The 13,360-nt window shown below is 42.1% G+C and overlaps 1 protein-coding gene across 3 annotated transcripts in view; it reads left to right on the forward strand.

Annotated features, from left to right (window-relative positions):
* The window catches only part of LOC111977216 (poly(rC)-binding protein 4), a 67,996-nt gene that overhangs the window by 11,476 nt on the left and 43,160 nt on the right, over window positions 1–13,360 (forward strand). For 2 of the 3 annotated variants that reach the window (XM_024006578.3, XM_024006580.3), the window contains exons 2-3: window positions 9,131–9,325; window positions 12,067–12,090. In XM_024006578.3, the coding sequence (XP_023862346.1) occupies window positions 9,218–9,325; window positions 12,067–12,090 (132 nt within the window). In that variant the 5' untranslated portion in view covers window positions 9,131–9,217. The remainder of the gene's footprint in view (window positions 1–9,130; window positions 9,326–12,066; window positions 12,091–13,360) is intronic. The other variant, XM_024006579.3, reaches the window with a different exon arrangement.

Below are 13,360 nucleotides of genomic sequence, written 5' to 3' on the forward strand. Positions count from 1 at the left end.
ACGTGATCACCGGAGACGTTTGATATTGTGAATGTCAACCAGACAGTTAATTGCTAGCAAATGACGAATCCGTTTCACATGCATGAGCTAGCATGGATTAAGGGCTGACAGGACTGCACCAGACTGACAACCAGAGACAACTGTCATTTTATGTAATGACATAGTGTCATACTGACTTTATGGCATCAGTTGTCAACCCAACTCACTAATAATACTTATCAAGCTCAAACAAACCCTTCTAATGATAGTGTCAAAGGGGTGTCACTCTCTCCTCTCCAGCTTCATCTCATCTGATGTGTTTCTAAGGAGATGATGTCTTTCAAAAGAGTGGAGATGGATTGATATCTCTACCAGTTGCCATAATGCATCCTTTCCCCTCATTGATTCCCTGCGCTCTTAGAAAAAAGGGGTCCAAAAGGGTTCTTCGGCTGTCCCCGTAGGAGAACCCTTTTTGGTTCCAGGTTGGACTCTTTTGGGTTTATTGTAGAACCCTCTGTGGAAAGGGTTCTACATGGAACCCAAAAGGGTTCTACCTGGAACCAAAGGGGGTTCTTCAAAGGGTTCTCCTACAGGGACAGCCGATAGATAGCACCTTTTTATCAATCCCATATCCCCTGTTGATTCTGCTACAGGAGAACATGTTCACTGACTTCACTTGCCTGAGAATGAACTCAGATGACATGTTAAATATACTGCTTCAGTAAGAGCACACAGTGAGCTAAGGATCATATGGCTAAGGTGGCCAGCCAGCAGTGTACCAGGGCAGGGCTGCTGGACTCCTCTCTGCGCCAGTAAACTGGCTAAAGTAGGAGACAGTCAGGGGTCTTGTAACCCTCTCTAGGGGTCTGGGTTTGGCTGGGCAGGCAGACACAGTTCCAGATTAATGCTGGATCTGATACAGAGGGAAGGATGGAAGAAGGAAGTCCCCCCTGTGCCGAGGCTTGACCCCTCCAGTTAGAAGTGACAGAGACTCTGAGAGATAAAACAGGGGTCTAAGTGACAGAGAAGGAGACAGAGACGCTGAGAGATCTAACACTGGTCTTTAATTTCAAGCCTCTTGTTTCTTTGCAGCCTCGTGTCTCTCTATCTCGCTCGCTCTCTTTCTCTCTCTCTCCCCCCTCTGTGGAGAGAAAGTCAAAAGCAGCCATGCTCAAGTAACCTTTTCATTCTTGAGGGTGAACTGAATGTCTCTAATGTCTTTAAGTTTAGAACTCAACTGAGTGTTTATTTCTAGAGTATAGACTTATATTCCACTTTGCTGAAAAAGCTTCACAGTTTTCATAGGGGCTAACAGTATATTGGTAATACTAAGCAAACTTAAATAACTACTAGCCCTTTCCTGCAGTCAAATGACATAGTGGCCTCATGGGTGGAACGTTATTAATGTTATTTGCCAGCAGRATACCATCCTGCATCCCACTGCTGGCTTGCTGTTGCTGTTGAAGCTAAGCAGGGTTGGTCCTGGTTGGTCCCTAGGTGGGGGACCAGATGCTGCTAGAAGTGGTGTTGGGGGGCCAGTTGGAGGCAATGCCCCAGGGCAGTGATTGGGGACATTGCTCTGTGTAGAGTGCCGTCTTTCGGATGAGATGTTAAACGGTTGTCCTGACTCTCTGTGGTCACTAAAGATCCCATGGCACTTATCGTAAGAGTAGGGGTGTTAACCCTGGTGTCCTGGCTAAATTCCTAATCTGGCCCTCATACCATCATGGCCACCTAATCATCCCCAGCTTCCAATTGGTTCATTCATCTCCCCTGTAACTATTCCCCAGTTGTTGCTTTAAATGAGAATGTGTTCTTATCAACTTACCTGGTAAAAAAATCTAGTTATATATAATCATATTTTTCATAATTAATGAACATTATTTATTTATTTTAATGCCAAAAATCCGGTGATTCTATGTCAAACTATTTTGTTATATTTCAATCTTCTGTGATGTATATAAAGTGTAATATTTGCATGCAAACTCAAAATTGAATACATTTCAATTATATGTCTGACATGGTACAGGAGTGTTCTTCTTTTAAGCCCATAACCATGTGTGTGAGCTGTATACTTTTGTTTCAAAGTATATTTGTTTAAGAATACTTGGAGCACACATCAAAGATGTGACAGATAAAAGCAGCTGTCCTGCCATCCCTCGACACTGTATGACCCTGATTTAGCCCACTGCAGTAAAAGGTTAAAAGAGACTGGCCTCAGTTTTACATACGCATTCGATTTGACCCATTCCAGCCGGTTGCTTAAGTACGTATTCCTCCAATTATTCTGAATATGTCTGGGCATGGCCCTGACATCGCTAAAGGCTGTGTACAGCTGCAGCTACAGACATGCTGCTGACACAGAAAATATCAAATAAGGTTTGGTTGTGTGAAATAGGTTATTTTGACTTGTGTTTACCAAATGGTGGATCAGGATCTGGACAACCTGTTGGGTTGTAGCCAAAGACTGGGTTGTACCTTTAAGGTTCAATTCCATCACTTTCAGTGTGTACCTATGGTACCCAATTGTACCTATGAAAATATAGCCAAAAACAACATCAAATCATCACCATCCTCACTTTGTGTGGCGGATTATCTGTTCCAAAAGTCAACCCTGTCTGAATGAACTCTCCCCTTTTATCGTTAGGCTTTTGATTACCCCGTCTCTCCTTCATAATTAGAGCCTTTACCCTTTCCCTCATGTTTGGACCCTACTGCAACACAAAGACAGGCCGGGCATTTTGATGAGTATGAATGATGTCAGAGGAAATGGAAGAAGCGTGTTCCCTATAGACCTCATTAGAGTTTGGAGTGGACGAGTGGTGCCATTAGAACCTAAGTGTCTGTCTGACCACTGTTGTTTGCTGAAGAGAAGCTGGTTGGGTTGGGTACTCTGCTCTCTCTATAAAATAGGGAGGCGAATACTTTTCTGTTGGTTAATGTGGTGCCGAGGTCTCTCTGACCCTCGGAAATAGCGTTGGCAGTACTACATAATTTAAGACATGAATTATGAATATATTTAATGTTCTTGCTCTAACAATGGCAATGTTTTTTTTATTTTTTATTTTTTTTACATTAACTCACTAGTTGTGCTTTTATTCAGTAATTCATCTTCAGGTTCTGGATTAATTCTGTCAATTCAGTTAACTCTAGAGGTTCATTGAAATTGGGTTATTTTCAATTAATCCCTTGAAATGACTGAAATGGGATTGAAATAGAATTGATCCCTTCCAGCCCTAGTGTTGCTTATCTGCAGTACTAAAGGCATTATGGCAGTTGCTGTGGCCCCTAGATGACTTTTTCCCTTCTAACATCTCAACAGCTGAGGACCTTGTGATCAAAGCCTATCCTCTCCCTTATTAAAAGTGGACACCCTCTCCCTTTGTGTGTTTGTGCGTGTGGTGGTGGTGCGGGTGTGTTATCATGTACAGTTGAAGTCGGAAGTTTACATACACTTAGGTTGGAGTGATTAAAACTCGTTTTTCAACCACTCCACACATTTCTTGTTAACAAACAATAGTTTTGGCAGGTTGGTTAGGACATTATTTCACTGTATCTAAATTCCAGTGGGTCAGAAGTTTACATACACTAAGTTGACTGTGCCTTTAAACAGCTTGGAGAATTCCAGAAAATTATGRCATGGCTTTAGAAGCTTCTGATAGGGTCAATTGGAGGTGTACCTGTGGATGTATTTCAAGGCCTACCTTCAAACTCAGTGCCTCTTTGCTTGACATCATGGGAAAATCTAAAGAAATCAGCCAAGACCTCCACTAGTCTGGTTCATCCTTGGGAGCAATTTCCAAACGCCTGAAGGTACCACGTTCATCTGTACAAACAATAGTACGCAAGTATAAACACCATGGGACCACGCATCCGTCATACCGCTCAGGAAGGAGACGCGTTCTGTATCCTAGAGATGAACGTACTTTGGTGTGAAAAGTGCAAATCAATCCCAGAACAACAGCAAAGGACCCTGTGAAGATGCTGGAGGAAATGGGTACAAAAGTATCTATATATCTCAAAAGTACACAAGTATCTCAAAAGTAAAACTAGTCAGTAAAACTAGTCCTATATCGACAAGGAAGATGCTACTGCTCCAAAACCACCATAAAAAGCCAGACTATGGTTTGCAACTGCACATGGGGACAAAGATCYTACTTTTTGGAGAAATGTCCTCTGGTCTGATGAAACAAAAATAGAACTGTTTGGCCATAATGACCATCGTTATGTTTGGAGGAAGAAGGGGGAGGCTTGCAAGCCGAAGAACACCATCCCAACCTCAGAAGCACAGGGGTGGCAGCATCATGTTGTGGGGGTGCTTTGCTGCAGGAGGGACTGGTGCACTTCACAAAATAGAGGGCATCATGAGGTAGGAAAAGTATGTGGATATATTGAAGCAACATCTCAAGACTTCAGTCAGGAAGTTAAAGCTTGGTCGTAAATGGGTCTTCCCAATGGACAATGACCCCAAGCATACTTCCAAAGTTGTGGCAAAATGGCTTAAGGACAACAAAAGGTATTGGAGTGGCCATCACAAAGCCCTGACCTTAATCCTATAGAAAATTTGTGGGCAGAACTGAAAAAGCGTGTGTGAGCAAGGAGGCRTACAAACCTGACTCAGTTACACCAGCTCTGTCAGGAGGAATGGGCCAAAATTCACCCAACTTATTGTGGTAAGCTTGTGGAAGGCTACCCAAAACGTTTGACCCAAGTTGAACAATTTAAAGGCAATGCTACCAAATACTAATTGAGTGTATGTAAACTTCTGACCTACTGGGAATGTGATGAAAGAAATAAAAGCTGAAATAAATCCTTCTCTCTACTATTATTCTGACATTTTACATTCTTAAAATAAAGTGGTGATCCTACCTGACCTAAYACAGGGAATTTTTACTCGGATTAAATGTCAGGAATTGTGAAAAATTGAGTTTAAATGTATTTGGCTAAGGTGTATGTAAACTTCCGACTTCAACWGTACGTGTGGGTGTGTACGCGTGTGGTGTGTGTGAACAGTGAAGTGGTCTACCTTGTGCCCTCTGCCCTTACACAACTCGTGTATGCAAGTTGACACCATTTCCCCTCCGTGTGTTTAAGAGGGAAACCCTATCTTATCCCTCTGGATACCCTATACCCCTCACCCTTTATATGTACAGTATGCAGAGGGAACCCTGTTTCTTTTCTCTCCATGGTGATGAGGTATGTCACCATTCCTTACCCCCTCTGTTCCCCCTCTGTTCCCCTTGGCCTAGGCCCAGATCCAGAGCCATGCCCAAGCCTGCTGTTGTGTCGCTGTGTTAGTGCCATCCTAGTCTCAGAACTGGTGTCCAATCGGTGAGACAAGTGGGCCAAACACCATTCTTTTCATCTTCAGCAGTCTCTCAGGACACTCCTGGAAACACAGACAGAGAGAAAACAATCACTGTCGAGGGATGGCAGGACAGCTGCTTTTATCTGTCACGTCTTTGATGTGCGCTCCAAGAAAGGAGAGAAGAAAAAACAATTCAACAAAGACATTTTTTACTTTTTGTTAAAGGGGCCTAAAAATGAGTAGTTATACTTGTTAGTGTAATAACCAAGAGGAAAGTAACATGTATTTTGGGGTTCTTGGAATGTGTTTATGATATTATTACTTTTTACTTTTTTTGTGAATATTGAGATCCTCCCAAGTAATGAATCACAATTGAACCAATCATCAGACTGTCCAATTAGACAGAGCAACAGTACTGTGTGAGGTTCAACGAACATACAGAGAGACAGACCTACAGGACTGTGTAGCTGCTGTCCACCCTTCCTCTGCCTTGTCCTCACCCTGCAGTGCAGTCTGGTACCTCTCTAATTCCCCTGCCCTGAGTTCTGAGTAGAACTGAGTTTTAATTTAGAACAGAGGGGCTTTGTTCATTCTGGAACACTGGTGCTTGGGATTCTGAGAATGGGTTAGTTCAGAGGCTCATCACACCGCCCCCTCGCCTCACAGACATAGCACATGCCTTGTTATCAGCCCAGAGAGCAGCACATAATGATCCCTCCAATCATTAACTCCTAATGCAATAAAGCGCTAACATTTTAGCCGTGCCCTACAGCATAATGAAGTTAGCGCGCCGTTACGTAAATGTGTGTGTCATGATAATCAGATGTGTTTTGGAGCATGATGCATGCAGGAGTAAACTCTGCATTTCGTCTCTTTCAAAGATAAGAGAGGGAATGTTTGTTTTTCAGTTCATCTGTAGTCAGCCCTTGGGCCACTATTTTGTGTAACATCTTGGAGATAATTGTATGAGGCTTTAATATAAAGGAGTAAATTAGCCTAGATAATGTTGTCAAGTCAATCCATTGTGTCTCTTTAAAAGCAGATGAAGTTGTTTCTAGCCCAGTTCATACCTTATCACCGCCACTCTGCTTTGCTCTCTGGCCGTTGCTGACAGGCCAGCATTGCAAGGCTGTGCCGTGGTAATTAATCAGACACCACAGGCTTAGGCAAGTAGCAGCCAAGCTACCACATGATAGTCAGAGAGGGATGGCATGTTAGGTTTAAAGAGCCTCTGCATGCATACTGTACATAAATAAACAGATAGCTAGCAGCCTTGGCTATTAAACCTGTCTAGAAGGGGCCTCTGAGGAATAGCATTTTGTCAAACAGCAGACTCCCTTTGATTAACCATGATCTCCACACATATGACATACTCTAACCTGCCTGCACAAAAACAACATGGACACTTACAAAAATTCACACCCASATGCCACCCTAAAACAGTTTGAAAAATGTATGAAGCGATGTGAAGAGGCAGGTTAATAAACAAGGAACCTGCTTGAAGCCGGAGGGAGCGATTGTGTTTCTCAGTGATGTCTTCATCAGTAGGCCAAGCAGCAGCATACCGGGTATTGAAGGCTAGGTGGAATGCACTTGGCTGACGGTCAGCAGCGTTCCTATTAAAACAAGTGGCCTTGAACAAACAGGGACGATGGGATATGCGAGCCACTCTACAGGGGACAAGTGCACAATAGAATCCATATGCAGCGACTGCATCGTCAGCTGGACTGCTCTGACTTACTCAAAAAACATCATAGAAATTAGATGTATCATTATTAGTGTTAGTGCAGAGGGCTGGGGCTATGTGTGTGTGCATGTGGACTGCAGTACAGTGCCAGAGTTTGCGTCGATTCTAATTCATTTCAGGAAATGAATGCAATTTCATACATCACTTGAAAATACCAATAGAAAAAACATGGGCAATTTCCATTTACTACTTCCTGAAATGGCTGTGTCTGGAATGGCATTGAGTGAATGAATCTGTAGAATAACTGATGAAGATGATTTGTCAAAATCACCCAAATATTATGTGGTAATTTTGCAGCTCTTCATTTGCTCTTAGGGATTGTGCGCTTAGTTTGATTACTTCTACTGGTGCAGCAGCCAGCTATTTATATAACCAACCCTGTACTTACTCTGTCTGAGCTGACAACAGTCAGAATCCACCATAAATCAAGAGGAAACATAAATATCTCCATAAGCTAATTATACACCCTGTGTGCCTAGACTGCTGAGCACCCAGGTGACTCACAATATGTCACAAGAACTGACATGCACGCAGTGTACCCAGTAGTGCACTGTCATACTGGATTCAGTGGAAAGGCGTCTCATTGGTTACTGATGTGGTGAACATGTTCAAATCTCTGCACCATCCATCTTACCCGTTTCTTTCTCACTGGTGCTGAAGCTTATCTATTTCTGTGTACAACAGCCTAGTCTTCACATTGTTGGAGCACATCACAGCACAGTTTTTTAATAAGCTGAAGAACTGAAACAACTGCAAGCTGTAACCTAATTAAATGCACTTTTTGAAACCAAAGTGCTATTGTAACCTACAATTAAAACGTTTGAAAGGAACAATTGTCGCATAACCCATGTACGCAAGGAAACCAGGCCATTTTGTGCTGTCATTCTCCAACCTCTCTGATTATAGGGAAGTCGGCTGCCAGTTAATCAAGGGCCAGTCAGTCTCATCCTGTACTCACTAACACCCACTCGTTGTCTATTAGGGCCCAATCTCCCCGCTAGCCAGAGTGGCCTGGAACCCTGCAGCTGACAGCAGCACTGCTGGGAGTCAATAGCCGGCTCACACATTATTTCTTCATCATTCTGACTTACATGCTGACTAGATTAATCCACAGATAAAAGGGTAAACAGAGTTAGTTTCTAGCAGACTTCAGGCTTCTTCTTCTTTGGACTTTYTATGGCGGTTGGCAACCAACTTTAKGGTGCGTTAGCACCAACAACTGGACTGGAGTGTGGACCTCAGTTAATCTTTCAATCACCCACTTGGGTATATGCTCCTAAAAACCAATGAGGAGATGGCACATGGTTATATGCTCCTAAAAACCAATGAGGAGATGGGAGAGGCGGGACTTGCAGTGCGTCAAGCGTCACAAATAGATCCAAGTTCTATTTTAGCGCCTGGCTACGCAGATGCTCATTGACGCGGCGAGCAGTGTGGGTGCAATGATTGAATAACATGTATGTGTAAATGTATTTTGCAACGTGWCGTGAGCAGTGTGGTCAGAATGTTAGTTATGGATGACCACCAATTTACAATTACCTCAGAAGGATGGGGCATTGCTGCTTCATTATCAGTGGGTTGAGATATATTTCTTTAATGTGCACATTGATGGGCAAACCTTACATTCAACAGGATATTGTGAACTTGTTTAAGCTTTATGCTGTCCTCAATGCCCTGTTCAATTAGTTCATAATGGTAACCTTAGAGATAGACATCAGTCTGCATACTAGACTCACTTTCTGTGAAGCCCACAATGCAGGTGTTCAGTGGGTTAGACCTTGAACAGCTACAGAAAGCACAATGGTCATGGAGAAGGACTCACTGAGAGTGACTGATTTGAATTTAACAATTTCTGTTTCAAGCATCCTGCATTGTGAGATTGAGATGTGATGGTGGCTCTGTCTTGTCATGCAAACAGGAGATTTTATCCATTGACTTCCTATTGCAAAGTGACATTCTAGTTGATATCACATCATTAAGATGTTGAGGTAAAACATCACAACAAATGAGTAAGAGTGTTTGTATTGAAATCTAGTTGTATTGTTACCAAACAGATATCAAGTCTAACGAATGGCATTTCCTTTACTTTGTCTCAGCAGAGCTTTGAAGGACTGGGGAGTGACAGAGAAGAGAGAGAGCAGCAGTCTTCATCTGACAGCGTGACCATTGGATGAGCCTTGTTCATGCGTCTCCCTGTGTGCAACTCCCACATCACTATGAACTGTGAGCAGGACTTCGGAGACGGGGGCCTGGGTGTGACCCTTACACTCCGACTGCTCATGCACGGCAAGGTACAGTTTGAGTGGATGGGAATAACTGTGAATATATAAGAGTAATTGTATGGGAATAACTGTGAATATATAAGAGTAATTGTATGGGAATAACTGGGAATATATAAGAGTAATTGTATGGGAATAACTGTAGGTATATAGGAATGAATGCTTAGGGATTAGTTAAAGTTTTCGGATTCAAATGTTGGATTTTAAGAATATAATTTTGGAATATGATTTCCCTCCTGACTCGTGCTCCTGCTGTTCTTTGTAGAATGTAAATAATATACAGTTGAAGTCAGAAGTTTACATACACTTAGGTTGGAGTCATTAAAACTAGTTTTTCAACCACTCCACAAATTTCTTGTTAACAAATTATAGTTTTCAAGTCGGTTAGGACATCTACTTTGTGCATGACACAAGTKATTTTTCCAACAATTGTTTAAAGACAGATTATTTAACTTATAATTCACTGTATCACAATTCCAGTGGGTCAGAAGTTTACATACATCAAGTTGACTGTGCCTTTAAACAGCTTGGAAAATTCCAGAAAATTATGTCATAGCTTTAGAAGCTTCTGATAGGCTAATTGACATCATTTGAGTCAATTGGAGGTGTACCTGTGGATGAATTTCAAGGCCTACCTTCAAACTCAGTGCCTCTTTGCTTGACATCATGGGAAAATCTGGTTCATCCTTGGGGTGAACCAGACTGAAGGTACCACGTTCATCTGTACAAACAATAGTACGCAAGAATAAACACCATGGGACCACGCAGTCATCATACCGCTCAGGAAGGAGACGCGTTCTGTCTCCTAGAGATGAACGTACTTTGYTGCGAAAAGTGCATATCAATCCCAGAACAACAGCAAAGGACCTTGTGAAGATGCTGGAGGAAACAGGTACAAAAGTATCTATAMCCACAGTAAAACAAGTCCTATATCGACACAACCTGAAAGGCCGCTCAGCAAGGAAGAAGCCACTGCTCCAAAACCACCATAAAAAGCCAGACTGTGGTTTGCAACTGCACATGGGGACAAAGATCATACTTTTTGGAGAAATGTCCTTTGGTCTGATGAAACAAAAATAGAACTGTTTGGCCATAATGACCATCGTTGTGTTTGGAGGAAAAAGGGGGAGGCTTGCAAGCCAAAGAACACCATCCCAACCGTGAAGCACGGGGGTGGCAGCATCATGTTGTGGGGGTGCTTTGCTGCAGGAGGGACTGGTGCACTTCAAAAATATATGGCATCATGAGGCAGGAAAATTATGTGAATATATTGAAGCAACATCTCAAGACWTCAGTCAGGAAGTGAAAGCTTGGTCGCAAATGGGTCTTCCCAATGGACAATGACCCCATGCATACTTCCAAAGTTGTGGCAAAATGGCTTAAGGACAACAAAGTCAAGGTATTGGAGTGGCCATCACAAASCCCTGACCTCAGTCCCATAGAAAATGTGTGGGCAGAACTGAAAAAGCGTGTGCGAGCAAGGAAGCCTACAAACCTGACTCAGTTACACCATCTCTGTCAGGAGGAATGGGCCAAAATTCACCCAACTTATTGTGGGAAGTTTGTGGAAGGCTACCCGAAGCATTTGACCCAAGTTGAACAATTTAAAGGCAATGCTACCAAATACTAATTGAGTGTATGTAAACCTCTGACCCACTGGGAATGTGATGAAAGAAATAAAAGCTGAAATATATTCTTCTCTCTATTATTATTCTGACATTTCACATTCTTAAAATAAAGTGGTGATCSTACCTGACCTAAGACAGGGAATGTTTACTAGGATTAAATGTTAGGAATTGTGAAAAACTGAGTTTAAATGTATTTGGCTAAGGTGTATGTAAACTTCTGACTTCAACTGTACATGCGAGATTTGGTTAAGACAGTATACTYATAATACAGTGCATTCGGAAAGTTTTCAGACCACTTTACTTTTTCCACATTTTGTAACATTACAGCCTTTTTAAAAAATGAATTAAATAGTGTTTATCCTAATCATGGTAGCATCCACAATAATGTAGAAGTGTTTAGAAACGTATTCTATTCTTATCCAGGCTGTATCACATCCGGCCGTGATTGGGAGTCCCATAGGGCGGCGCACAATTGGCCCAGCGTCGTCCAGGTTTGGCCGGGGTAGACCTTCACTGTAAATAAGAATTTGTTCTTAACTGACTTGCCGAATTAAATAAAGGTTACATAAAAATAAAAGTTTTACAATAAAAGTAAATGAATTATTTACCATCCATTTCTATTGGGCACCAAATCATCTGAAACACAACCTAATCAAACYGCAAATGCATCCAACAAGTTTGTAGAGTCACAAGCTTGGTGTAAAAATTGCATGCTAGGAATATGGGACCAAATACTAAACATTGTACTACTTTAATACACAAAAGTGAATTTGTCCCAATACTTTTGGTCGCCTAAAATAGGGGGACTATATACAAAAGGTGCTGTAATTTATAAACGGTTCACCAGATATGGATGAAAATACCCTCAAATTAAACCTGACAGTCTGCACTTTAACCTCATAGCAATTGTATCATTTCAAATCCAAAGTGCTGGATTTCAGAGTCAAAAGAACKAAAAATATGTCAATGTCCCAATACTTTTGGAGCTCACTGTATGTCGATTTAGCACAAAAAATGACGCTGTTGGTGATAGGAGTCTCTGGAAAGCAGAGGTAGATATTTCTCAGAATCTTGTATTTCTTTAATTCAGGAATCTATATTTTCTTTATCCCCTGGTATTTTTAGGAGGTTGGCAGCATCATAGGCAAGGTAAGAAGGCTTATCTTTTTCTTCTATCATATAAATGTTATTTAAAACTCATATCTGAAGAGATACAGTATTCAGAGGGGCTTTCTGATCCAAGACATGCTGTTATCACAAGGGATGCCTATTTTCAGATCAATTAAGACATTTTCTAGAATTAGATTAATATTGTACTAACACAAGTGATGGGAATTATCCTCTATTAAAAATAGACGCTTCACACCATGCCATTTTGTAAGTGTTCATAAACCAATCTATGTGGAATGATTTTTCTAATCAGTCTATGTCTTTCCATTCTACTGTAAAAGCACAACAGACATAAGGCCTCCTGACACACAGTTTTCTGACTGTAAATGTAATTGCCTTAAACCAACCCACTTCAAACCTCTCTATCCGCTAATGTAATACAGTAATCCATCAAACAGAAACATTAGTGCATTGACTGCAAACCTCCGGTTGAAACGGCGCTCCGTAAGGCATATTACTGTCAGCCCGTTTAGTTGCTGCTATAGAACGGGGTGTAGGCTGCTCTTTAGACCAGCTTAGTGTCGTACTAGGAGGAGTGGGTAAGGCTGCTCTTTACCAGCTTAGTGTCTACTAGGAGGAGTGTAAGGCTGCCTCTTTACCAAGTTTAGTGTCTACTAGGAGGAGTGTAGGCTGCTCTTTACGCAGCTTAGTGTCTATTAGGAGAGGAGTGTAGGCGCTGCTCTTTACCAGCTTAGTGTCTACTAGGAGGAGTGTAGGCTGCTCTTTACCAGCTTAGTGTCTATAAGGAGGAGTTGTAGGCTGCTGCTTTTACCAGCTTTAGTGTCTACTAGGAGGAGTGTAGGCTGCTCTTTACCAGTTTTAGTGTCTACTAGGAGGAGTGTAGGCTGCTCTTTACCAGTTTAGTGTCTACTAGGAGGAGTGTAGGCTGCTCTTACCAGTTTAGTGTCTATAGAGGAGAGTGTAGGCCGCTCTTTAACCAGCTTAGTGTCTACTAGGAGGAGTGTAGGCCGCTCTTTACCAAGTTTAGTGTCTACTAGGAGGAGTGTAGGCGCGCTCTTTACCCAGTTTAGTGTATCTAGGAGGAGTGTAGGCCGCTCTTTAACCAGTTTAGGGTCTACTAGGAGGAGTGTAGGCGCTCTTTACCAGTTTGTCGTCTACTGGAGGAGTGTAGGCCGCTCTTTACCAAGTTAGTGTCTACTAGGAGGAGTGTAAGTTGCTCTTTACCAGTTTTAGTGTCTACTAGGAGGAGTGTAGGCTGCTCCTTTACTCAGTTTTACGTGTCTAACTT

This window comes from Salvelinus sp. IW2-2015, linkage group LG17 (genome assembly GCF_002910315.2).
Source record: "Salvelinus sp. IW2-2015 linkage group LG17, ASM291031v2, whole genome shotgun sequence".
Classification (NCBI taxonomy): Eukaryota; Metazoa; Chordata; class Actinopteri; order Salmoniformes; family Salmonidae; genus Salvelinus; species Salvelinus sp. IW2-2015.